The sequence below is a fragment of the Echinops telfairi genome, unplaced genomic scaffold (genome assembly GCF_000313985.2).
Source record: "Echinops telfairi isolate 266 unplaced genomic scaffold, ASM31398v2 ScPeMD7_7468;HRSCAF=8506_0, whole genome shotgun sequence".
Classification (NCBI taxonomy): Eukaryota; Metazoa; Chordata; class Mammalia; order Afrosoricida; family Tenrecidae; genus Echinops; species Echinops telfairi.
In genome coordinates, this window is record NW_022111369.1 from 55,201,480 (window position 1) to 55,213,745 (window position 12,266).

General features: G+C 48.0%; 1 protein-coding gene across 3 annotated transcripts in view; it reads left to right on the forward strand.

Moving 5' to 3' along the window:
- Window positions 1–12,266, forward strand: part of LIMCH1 (LIM and calponin homology domains 1) — a 107,068-nt gene that overhangs the window by 47,923 nt on the left and 46,879 nt on the right. For 2 of the 3 annotated variants that reach the window (XM_045284004.1, XM_045284006.1), the window contains one exon: window positions 11,091–11,177. In XM_045284004.1, coding sequence (XP_045139939.1) covers window positions 11,091–11,177 — 87 coding nt within the window. Of the gene's footprint in view, window positions 1–11,090; window positions 11,179–12,266 lie in introns of all 3 variants that reach the window. The other variant, XM_045284005.1, reaches the window with a different exon arrangement.

Genomic DNA, 12,266 nt, shown 5'->3' on the forward strand with positions numbered 1-12,266 from the left:
TTGTCTTCAGCGATCATGCCAGGCAGGTGAGCATCTCAGACTGCCGAATTGTTAGGACAAAGTGTTCTTGTGTTGGGGGAGCACTTGTGCAGGGGTAGTGGGTGGTTTTTTGCGAAGTAGATTGCCAGGCCTTTCTTCCGAGGCATGAGTGGATTCTAACCTTTCGGTGCGCTGTTGTTATCAGGTGCCACGGAGCCGGTTCTGACCCGTAGCAACCCTGTGCACAATAGAGCGAAACACCGCCTGTCCCTGCTCCATCTTCACAATCTTTCTGACGCCTGAGCCCACTGTTTCAGCCACTGTGTCAATCCTTCTTCTCTTCTTTGCTGTCCCTCCACTTCGCCAACCCTGATGATTCGTAGGCAGGTGCAGGAATGCAGCACATGAACTCCTGCAGCTCCTTCCGAATAACTTGTATCATATATTTATCCTGTCTCAAGCATTTTAGGATCCTGAATTCAATATGGCAGCGGTTTTTGCATTATTTCAGGGTGGGTAGCTGCCTATACATATTTGTTAGCCCGCAAGCAAAGTTCTAAGCTGTACTGCGTAAAATGACACAGTGTTTTGTTTCATTACAAAAGCACTCTTCATACTGGCTTGCAAAGTGTGACACCAAAAGTTTCCTACTCAAAATTCCATGACTTGTGAAAAGAATCCCTTTGCCAGGAAGCACACATCTCATTTTGCCTACTCTTCCCTTGTTCCAAGAAAAGCGTTTACGGTCTATGCTCTCATCCCCTTATCGAGGGAGCTTTGAAACATTCGTGGAAAAGCTCCATTTTCTCTTCTTTCTCATTTTCCATGAACTTTTGGAAGCCCTCTCCTATCACCACTGAACAGGCAGGATGAATTGGTTGTGGCAAAGTATGGGGACAAGCTGCAAACAGGAAACTGGACTTCAGAGCCTCCTCGGGACGGTACCAGCGTAAGCGGGGTCTTCCCATTCTGATTCCTTTGCCCAAGTCTGTGAGGCTATCAAAGGAATAGTGTTCTTGTTAAATGGTGCCTTTCTTCCCCAAAATGCATTCTCAACAGATCCTCTCTACAGAGGAGTAGTCTCACCCACCACTAAAATGTCACAATTCCTTGAGGGCGCGTTGGCACCACTCAAAGGGCATGGCAGTGGGCGGGGATGAGCTGCCCAGAGGGAGGACCAGCCGGAGCACTCTCATCTGGAATCGTGCCAGCTCCTTGACGTCCTTCCCTCTCATTGTTCTCACTTTTAATTTCTGAAATAATTTATTTGTTGTTGAGAAGGTACGCAACCAACCAATCACATGTCTACTCAACAGCTGTTGCATGTACAGCGCCGTGATGCTGATGACAGCCTTCCAGTGACACAGCCATTCACACTCCTTATCTGGCATGAAGCCCACTGCCCTCTACGCTGCTTCCCGTCGAACCTTTCAAGTGGCTGTTGTCAACCTGATCCCATAGAGACCATTCTCACAGTGCTCAAGGCGGACGTTGTTTACTAATCCAGCTGTTCTCTGTGGCTTAGCGGGTTACCCATTGGGCTGCTAACTGCACGGTCAGCCGTTCGAAACCACCAGCTGCTCCTCAGGAGAAAGATGGGGCTTTCTACTCCCATAAAGAGTTTCAGCCGCCGAAACTCACAAGGGTCATTCTACGCAGTCCTGTGGAGTCACTGGGAGTCGGCGTCGATGTGACAGCAGTGAATTTGAGTGCTTCGTCTTCTGACCTAGACCTAGCCCCTAAATTAAGTTAGACTTTTCTTTTTTTAAAATACCACAGCTGTGTCTAGAGTCCTTTGGACATAGTATCAGGGAGAACCCGTCCCTGGGGAAGTCCATCATGCTTGGTAAAATGAAGGGTCAACAAACAGGAAGACCCTCTGTGAGATGCGCTGGCACGGTGGCTGCCATATCTGGGCTCCAACATGGTGACCATTGGTGCCAACCTGGGCAGAACTCCCCTCTGGTGCACACAGGGACCTGGGGGTCAGGCCTGCCTTGATGGCACCTGGCAATGCCTGTACCCGCTTGTCCTGGGGAACTAGGATCCTCCCTCTTCAGTCGCCTCTAGGCTAAGATTGGGAGAGCAGCTTCCTGGCACATGAAGGCTTAGACTGTTGACTGACAGTAGGAATGGAGGCCCTGCCCGGGCCCCGTCTTCGAAATAGCAAAGGAAACCTAGGAGTGTACTGGGATAGCAATTTTCGGTAATGCAACTCGAAAATCATGTAAAGAAATACAGTAGGAAATACCAGAGTGAGGGGTGAGAAGTCTCCCCGGGATGTGTGATTGCTAAGAACACGTTGGATGGGCTCAGTCTGGGACTATTTTGGGGGGGATGTGGACTTTGAAATGAACTGTAGGAGGTACACTGGAATGGAGGGGAAAGGGGGCAGCAGAAGAAGAGGCATGGACAGCGATGATGCTCCCACGAGAAGGAGCTAGGGTCATTGGGAAAGAGGTGGTCAGGGTGACTGGATGTGGACACGCTAGGCAGAGGGATCAGGAACCCCATCAGGCTCCTGCCCACACCTCAGCCTGTTTCTGTTCTTGTTCACTGTCCCTGGCCTACTGTCAGGCTTCTGTTCCCAGCACGGACCAGCATCTCTGTAGAGGGACAGAGGAAGCATAACATAGAGCCTTTGTTTGTATAAGAGGATGACCACATCGTTCCAACACCAACACCTAGAATCCAGAATGGAGACAGAATTGGGAAGAGTAGCTCATCTGAGGACTGATTTAGCTTGTATTTAAAAAACACAAAACCCACTACAGTTGAATCCAGTCCCACTCCTAATGCCCCCCTAGGGTAGAGTGGACCTGCCCCTTTGGACTTCAGAGTTTATCAATCTTCGCAGCAGGTGGGGTCGAACTGTTGACCTCGTGGTTAGCAGTCCATCACATAACCCACTGTGCCACCAAGACCCCCTACCCTGTGGTTAGGGACCTATAAAATTTCTTTTTCCCTCTCAACACCGTCCCAGTGTTTGTCTTCCCTTTGGGGCGGTTTGCTTTAACGCCCTCATCCATGTTATTTGTACTGCATCGTTATTCCTCAGGGGTCCTAAAGGTGCCCTTTCCTCAGTCACGTACTAGTCTTCCGTGTACCATTCCCACGGCCAGCGGGTCAGTCCTGACTCAGGTACGCTACGTAGGATTTCCAGGACTGTGCATCTTTATGGAAGCAGGCAGCTCCGTCCTTCTTCTGAGGTGTGGCTGTTAGATTTGACATGCCAACCTTGCAGTTAGCAGCACCCCTGGGCAAGAACACTTGTCTGCACCTTGGTGTACATTTAAAAGATATATAAGAAGTTTATTTCAGAGAAGTGGCTACATGCTCAATTGTAAGCAGCCTCTCCTTGGGAGAAAGACGTGGCAGGCTCTTTCCAGGAAGATACACAGCCATGGATTCCCGACGGGACAGTTCCCCTCTGTCCTACCGGGTCACTGCGAGCTGGTGGCAGCGGGTTTGTATTTGGGGGTTGATTAATCGCTTATGCATCAGATGACTATTGTGTGAATCATGTATACACAGAGACCACTTAGTGTGAAGGCAATTCATAGGCCGGAAGGTTGTTCCCTGAGACTGTTTGTTGCCAACATTATCATAAAACAACTGGGGGAAAGGAAGTTTATAATACATTTTTCCGAAACCTTCTCCCCCCCCCAAAAAAAAAAACAACCAAAAATATTAGGCATGAGCAGCTTTGTTGTTGTTGTTGTTTTGGTTTTCAGTAAGATCATAACAATTACCACTTGAACGGATGTTGGATTTCATGCAGGTGACGTAAGTTTCTCATCATCGTCCAGTCCAGCTTGTTCATCTCTGCTGTGGCCGTTCGCTAAGGCACCCGCAGGTTTGAGTGGCTTTTTCCCAGAAAAATGGCACGTGGTGACACGCCTCTTCCTGCGGCTCCTTTGGCTTCTTCCGCTGTCCACTCTGTCCCACTTCTGGCTTCTTTGTGCCAGCTCGTCTTCACAGGACTTGCTGTCCCCTCTGTTACTCCATCCCACCTCCCAAAGGATGTGTGACCGCTCCCTCCTTGTGGGCCAGCACCTTCCACCAGGTTTCCTCGATTCTCCGTCACGTGTCAAAGTCCAGATCTAGACATCAGTGTATCTAGGTTACCTCCTCAGCTCCCTTCAGACTAAGGAGCTAGGTGCCTCTATTTGTGTCCCCATCGGTACAGCTGGAAGGGACCTGGTAGTGTCATGATTAAGCATTGGGCCGTAATCCGAAAGGTCAAACAGCTCAAAACCATCAGCCAGACAGCGGTATCGATTATATCGCCCCCCCCCCTTGACGGGAACGCATAGCCCAATTGCATGGTGTAAAATACGGCAAAAATAATAATACTAATAAATAAGGGTTCCTGGGGGGAGGGAGGGGATGAAGGAGAGCTATATCAAAGAGTTCAAGAAGAAAGAAAATGTTTTGATACTGGTGGTGGCGGCAATTGTGCAATGGTGCTTGATCTAATTGAATGATGGATTGTTATACCATCTATAAGAGCTCCCAATAAAATGATTAGTAAAAAATAATTTATAAAAAACAACAAAACACCGGCCACTCTGTGGAAGAAAGCCGGGCTTTCGGTAAATAATGAGTCGCAGAAACTCGCAGGGCAGTTCCCGTGTGCCCTCCCGGGTCCCTGTGAGTCAGCACCGGCACCATGGCAGTGAGCTGATAAGGCTGGAGACGCTCTCTTGAAAATGTGGTCCTGCTGTCGTTGGGCCTGGAGGCAGACAATCACTGCTTTCTTGCAGGGGTGCATGTCGCAGTGAGGATGGGGTGAAGGCATTTGAGTAGGTGCTCGATGCAGACCGACTGCAAATTCCTCTTAGATGTCCAATGTAGACCAACAGTACTTTAGAAGCAGTTTCTCTGCAGTGTTTTTGAACCGATGGGTATTGAGGTCCAAGAGAGCTAACAGGCCGCCAGAAAGCACATTGCTGTTGTTTCTGTTGAGTCGACAGCTGCTCGTGGCGACCTGGAGGGTGACAGAGCGGAAGGGCTCCCGGTGTTTCTTGACTGTGGGCTTCGTGATACCAGAGCAGCAGGCCGGGAATTCTGTGGCATCAGTGGATGGCGCTGAACCACCCACCTTTCAGTGAGCGAGTGCCAACTGTGTCTGCTCCCTCCGGACCTTCAAGGAAGCTCCTCGAAGCCAAACCCAAACCCACTGCCACCGAGTTGGTTCTGAGACTAACTCTTTACGGGAGTCGAAAGCCACCTCTTTTCCCTGTGGAGCAGCTGGTGGTGCCCAACGACTGGCCTTGCAGTCAGCCCAGCCCAGCGTGTAACCTGCTATGCCACCAGGGGGCCTTTTGAGAAAGCTGACAGGCAGGAAACGAATCCCAGCCGCCCTGGCCCCTCTTACTGAGCTGGAGCCTCAAATGGCAGGTTGGAAACATTGCAGCCCTGGGAGCCCAGGCCCTGAACGGAGGGCTCTCCTTGTAGAGACAGCAGGTGTCTGAAGGCAGAACAGTGGAAGGAACAGGAACACCGGGTGTGTGGCATCTGCGGTCTCCAGGCCATGGCCACAGGCTTCTGTTCAGAGGAGGGAATCAGGCCTGGAGCCGGGAGTCTGCCGTCCCAGAAAGAGCTCAGGAAAAGGACGTTGGGCATGACTCCCCAGCTCCCACGGGCCGGACCCCAGGTCTTGGGGTGGGGGGGCCTGTCCACCTCCTTCCTGTTTCCAGAGCCTCTTGCAGGGCTGCCCTCGGGGCCATCCGGCCCACAAGCTCCGGTTCACATTGGCAGCCTGATGCCAGGTAGCTTTGGTGGCTGGACTGCGTTTCTCTCCAGCCAAGAAACTGCCACCTCCTCCTCCTCCTCCCGAGGCCCAGCCTGGCGCCCGGGCCAGTTTGGATCTCATTCCTTGTGGGAGTTGGGGAAGGGGGTGAGTTGGGGTTGCCAACGCCTGGCTTGGTCCCGCGTACCCTTTGTGTGTTTTCATTCATCCGGATCCAGGGCTCTGTTATTAGTCACTTGTTTCCGCTCTTGAGAAGGCGAAGAAGCCCTGTCTCTACTTCAGAGCAACCAGAGGGAAGCCCCAGCCAGACACGCCTGTTCCAGCGAGGCCGACCCTCGGTGTCTTCTCAGGAGCGGTCTGAAAATGGCTAATGCTCACTTTGTCCCCTCTGTCAGCATGATGGGCAGACACAATTAGCAAGCCTTCCAGGTGGAGCAGGCAGACATGCCTTCATTAAATTGACTTGGAGGATTTTTAAATTCTCTGATTGAAACGTATATGCGCTGAAAGCTTTAAAATGGATATGCATGGAAGTCTCTCGAAAACTGTAGAGAAAATATCATCCGCCTCTTATTGCAAGCACTCTGAAATTAATAGTGATGAATTTTTATGCATATCCTTCTCTTTTTTTCCTCTCGGTGCATGTAAGCCATTTTTTAATGGGCTCATGTTATTCATGTTGTGTTGTAACTTGCTTTTTCTCTTCATTGATCCTGAACATTTTTCCCAGTAATGGCCTGGTTTGTATGACTCATATGCATTTTAACTAAGCTTGAGAGTTTGCATCCCATAAATAATGCATACGATGTGTACCTGACACTGGTTGCATGTCAGCTCTGTGCCAGACGCTGTACTGGGGCCCCTGAGGCTTGACATCTCCCCAGAACCCGGGCTGCATCTAAAACCTGTAGATGGATGAATGGCTGTGGGCAGTTTGGCCCTGAGCCACCTTGGGAAATGGAGACTTAGCTAAGCTGCCTCGTGTGCTGAAAGGTCCCAGGGAGTTCCCCTTTGCTGAAGAGGTGGGCGAAAGGCTGAAGAGGGAAAAGAAATGGACTGTTGGAACATCCAGCCTGCAGGAACATTGGTGTGGTCTTGTCAAACAATGACCTCAGGAAGTGGAGGAAACAGACAATCAGGCCAAGGCTGATTCCCATGAAGTGAAGGTGCATAAGCGTCCACCCTCCAACATTTGACTAATTCTGCTAGTCCCTCCCCCTGCAGTCTCTGCTTCTCTGCTAGGTTTGATAATTTGTGACAAGGACAGTGGCCACCCAGAACTCACAGACAATACTCATGACTTGGGAATTTATGAGGGAAGGACCGCGCCACAGCTCTTCAGTCAGAACAACCTCTTTGCAGCTATGTCAAGGGCAGGTCTCCCCCTGGCCTTTGCCCCCTCCATCCTTGGCCACTCTGCACCTCGACTCTCTTGGGCCAGCCAAGCCTCTGCCTTGCTTGAGCAAGCGTTACCAAGTTCTTTCATTCCACTTGTAAGTGCCCGTGGATAGCCCAATTCTCCAGTAAGCCTCGGGCCCCAAAGTGCTCATCTGTCTCACTCCATAGCCAGCCTAGCTCAGCTAAGTCCCCAGAGACACCCTGCTCCACCCGGAAGACTCCTGCCCAAAGACACTCACCTCTTTTGCCCCAAGAGTCGGCTACTTGTTCTGTGTCCCAGGAAGCCCACTGCACTGTTTCGCGCCTGCCTCTTAGTTCTGCTGCCACTGCCTCTTGCTGTCTCCGCTGTTACAGCTGTCCCTGTCTCCTGGGTCTAGGGGGTTCTCAGCACAGGGGCCCTGAGCACGGAAGACGTGTTCTACTCCCGGCTCTTCTTTCCTTGTGTTAATTCTTGGTGTCATTTGCGTAGTGAGCAAGCTGCCCATTCCCTTTAGTGAGTCACAAGCACCTTAGTTTCAATAAAAACCAAAACCAAACTCCCTGCCAGCGGGACCCTCCAAACTCAAAGCTGCCCTATAGAACACAGTAGAACTGCCCCCGGGCGTCCAAGACAGTAGCTCTCACTAGAAGTGCAAAGCCTCCTTTTCTCCCACAGAGCAGCTGATGGTTTCTGGCTGCTGACTTTCCGGTCAACAGCCGGTGTGTAACCCACTATGCCTAACTTACTGCATGGGAGTTACAAGACCCCGCATGACTTAGAAGGGCCACGCTAAACAGTTCACGACACCGCACATCAATAGACTTGATAGTTTCAGGAGTCCTGGTGAAGTAGCAGTGATGTGTGGGGCTGCGAACTGCAAGGTCAGCTGTTCAAAAGCACCAGTAGCCTCTGTGGTAGAAAGACAAGGCTTTCTGTTCCCGTAAAGAATCTCTGAAACCCACAAGGGCAGCTGTCCCCTGTCATATGGTGTCACGAGGAGTCAAGTCAACTGGATGTGAGTGGTTTTTGAGATTCCGGCTTCTTCTCATGGAGAACTTTAGATGTCTGAAGTGGTAGGTGACGATGAAGATGCCGGATGGTGGAGCATTGAGATGCCCAACCCACAGCGGGGCTCCCATCTCCCACTCCCCACCTACTAGAAGAATAGACTTGGGCAAGTCATGTCCTCTCCTCGGTGTCCTCGAGGCAGCCCCGAGGACCGTACTCTGCAGGGTTGGCAGTGGCTCATTTGGGGGAGTAGACCAGCAGGTGGTTCGGCCATGGGAACTTTGGGGCAGACTCCCACCTCTAGCCTTTGGGTTTCTAGCCAAGTACCTTAACTATTGTACCACCTGGAGACCCAGCTCACTTGTATGAAGGGAATAAAATTGTTACACACCTTGGAAACTAGCTTTGGGTTAAGTGAGGTCATCTATAATTTAGTAACGATGTGTGATGGTTTCTGTTTACTACCATTTTACCATATCATTGCCAGCATGTCCCCTTAAAAGCATCATGTTAAAGTAAATGAAATGGGTCATCCTCAGAAGCTCAATATTTGAGCCCTATAGAAATATTTGCAGAATCACGAGAATTCTTGAGCCTGGAAGTGGACTGTCCACTGGTCAGGTGTAGGTAACATTGGAATGGTAAAACACTCCTACATAGGCTATAAGCGTGCTGAAAACGTGTGCCTCCTTTGCTTTACGTATTATGAGTGGGGCTTTTAGGAGCTCGTGGAAGAATTCCTTACCTTTGGATTCCATTTTTCCATGAACTTTTGGAAGCCCCTTCATATTTCCAAAGGCTCGATGGAATCTTTTATTCCCTTGACTTCTAATGGCATACCTTGCACATTGCTCTGTCACGAAATCGGGATGTGTCTTACAACCCATGGTAGGTCGGGCTCAACAGAGGTGTTTTTGTTTCTTAGCAGTAGTTAAAAGAGTACAACCTAAATCAATTACATCTTCTACTTAATAAAAGATGTTCACGTGGGGGCATGAGGGGCTCTTTGACCCTGTTTCTGTAGATATTTTTTTCTCGTCATTGGAAACACCAGTGTTCGCAGGAGCGCCCTCCATCAGTATTTAACTGCAGATTGGTTTTCCAACCTCAGAGTTTTCTATCATCAAATCCATTTGGAGGAATAAAGGCAAAAAAAATCAGTATTCTGCCAGTCTTTCACATCTTAAGGTCAAAAAAAAAAATACTATGATATGTTAGCATTTCTAGATAGGGGAGAAAAAGCACTTTAAATGACCATACCCAACTTTTTTGTAATGCTAAGGTGTTGATCCTTAAATGCTTCTTACAGTGTGTTGAATGTCCTAACGATGTGTGTGTGTGTGTGTGTGCGCGCGCACGCGTGTGTATGAAACCTTAAATAGAATAAAGAGGCTTTGTTTTACTTAGCTATATCGTCTATATTATTGCTTCTCTTAAAGGTATGTGTCTTATTGATATATTAAGAATTTATAAAAACCCATGAAATAAGTGGTATACTTCTTTCTGCCTAGGGCTCTAAAGGCACATTTCAACTTAATACATAATTGTCCATCATTGGGAAATGCCCATCCTGTTATGTGGATTTCAAAACTGTACCATACTCCATAAGATAGGCAAAAAGAAAAAAAACATTTCCACCCCAGGATGCTATTGAGAAATCTTTCAGAAGTGTGAAAGATTTGTGGCATAAAGTTTCTTGCTTTTTAAAATATTTAATGACAGTCTCAACAAATACATTAACTTTAAGAGGTTTTCATTTGGCCATATGAGAGATAAATTTTAATTTATGGGGAAAAAATACACACTTGTGAAAATCAGTAAATCCATAGATTTTATTTTTTTTTTCTTATTTATTTTTTATTTTTTATTTTTTTAACATTTTATTAGGGGCTCATACAACTGTTATCCCAATCCATACACACATCAATTGTGTAAAGCGCATTTGTACATCGTTTCTCAAAACATTTTCTCTCCATTTAAACCCCCGACATTAGGTCCTCATTTTTCCCCTCCCTCCCCGCTCCCCCCTCCCGCATGAGCCCTTGATAGTTTATAAATGGGTATTTTGTCATATCTTGCCCTGTCCGACGTCTCCCTTCATCCACTTTTTGGTTGTCTGTCCCCCAGGGAGGAGGTCACACACAGTTCCATGTAATCGGTTCCCTCTTTCCTACCCATTCTCCCTTTACCCTCCCTGTTTCGCCACTCACACCACTGGTCCTATAGGGCTCATCCGTCCTGGATTCCCTTTATTTTCAGTTCCTATCTGTACCAGTGTACCTCCTCTGGTCTAGCCAGACTTGCAAGATAGAATTCGAGTCATGGTAGTGGGAGCGGGGAGGAAACCCTTAGGAACTAGAGGAAGGTTGTATTTCTCATCATTATTACATCGCACCCTGACTGGCTCATCTCCTCCCCGAGACCCCTCTGCAAGGGGATCTCCAGTGGCCTACTAATGTGCTTTGGATCTCCACTCTGCACTCCCCCCATCATTCACTATGGTAAGATTTTTTGTTCTGATGATGCCTTACACCTGATCCCTTCGACACCTCATGGTTGCATAGGCTGGTGTGCTTCTTCCATGTGGGCTTTGTTGCTTCTGAGCTAGATGGCCGCTTGATTAATTCCATAGATTTTAGAGGACGTGCGTTTTAAGGCACAGTGGTGGTGCTGCTGGGTAAGCACTACAACGCCACGCTCAAGGCCAGCAGGTGGAACTGACCAGCGTGCCCTTTGGGAGCACCTGCCCAGGAAAGATCACAGCCTCAGAAACACTCTCTTGGCCCCTAGGAGTCAGAATCAATCTGTTAGCAGCATTTTAAGCATTCGTCTATATGTGAAATCCAGTAGGTGGGCCTAAATATTTACACCAAAGTATAAAATGTTTACCTTTTTTAGAGTCCTTCTGTAAAGGGTTCTACATTTATTTAAAGGAATTTTAATTCAAGGGAGAAAAACCTCTTTTTTCAGGCTGCGGCTGAAGAAGCTGAACTGAACAGTAAGGAGAACGTGGGTGATGGACCACCAGAGGAAGAGGACACAGCATTTGTCTCATCAGGTTTGTTTCACCAAAGACTATGTTATCTTTTTTTTTTAATCATTTTATTAGGAGCTCATACAACTCTTATCACAATCCATACACACATCAATTGTGTAAAGCGCATTTGTACATTCATTGCCCTCATCGTTCTCAAAACATTTCCTCTCCACTTAAGCCCCCGGCATTAGGTCCTCATTTTCCCCCTCCCTCCCCGCTCCCTCTTCCCTCATGAGCCCTTGATAGTTTATAAATTGTTATTTTGTCATATCTTGCCCTGTCCGACGTCTCCCTTCACCCACTTTTCTGTTGCCCGTCCCCCAGGGAGGAGGTCACGTGTAGATCCTTGTAATCAGTTCCCCCTTTCCAAACCACTCTCTGTCTACACTCCCAGGATCGCCACTCCCACCACTGGTCCTGAAGGGATCATCCGCCCTGGATTCCCTGTGTTTCCAATTCCTATCTGTACCGGTGTACATCCTCTGGTCTAGCCAGACTTGTGGTCAGAAAAGCCTCGGTAGCTGGTGTGGTTGTACTGCCACCTAGAGACTGTACAATGAAATTCTGACGATGTGGAAACTAATCTTGTTCTGTGCCCATGTTACAATCGAGGCTTGCCTTTCTTTTCTTTTTTTGGTTGTTAATTACCTTTTTTAAATTAAACCATTTTACTGGGGGCTCGTACAACGCTTATCACAATCCATCCATCCATCCATTGTGTGGAGCACATTTGTACATTTGCTGCCATCGTCATCCTCAAAACATCGGCTTTCTTTTTTTCCTTCAGTTTTCAGATACATTTTTAATTCTTAAATCTCTTCCTCCCATCTCACATTAAAAAAAATTACCACGTAAAACATTAAAAGTCCACCAGATATACCAAGCCTCTTTAACAGATAAAATAGGTTGAAAACATTATCTTTCAATTCTTTTCAGGGAAGGAATTAGATTCTATTTTCCAATTTTTAAAAATCACTTTATTGGGGGCTCATACAACTCTTATCACAATCCATCCATAGATCTATTGTGTAAAGCGCATTTGTACATTCATTACCCTCATCATTCTCAAAACACCTGCTCTCCACTTAAGCCCCTGGCATCAGCTCCTC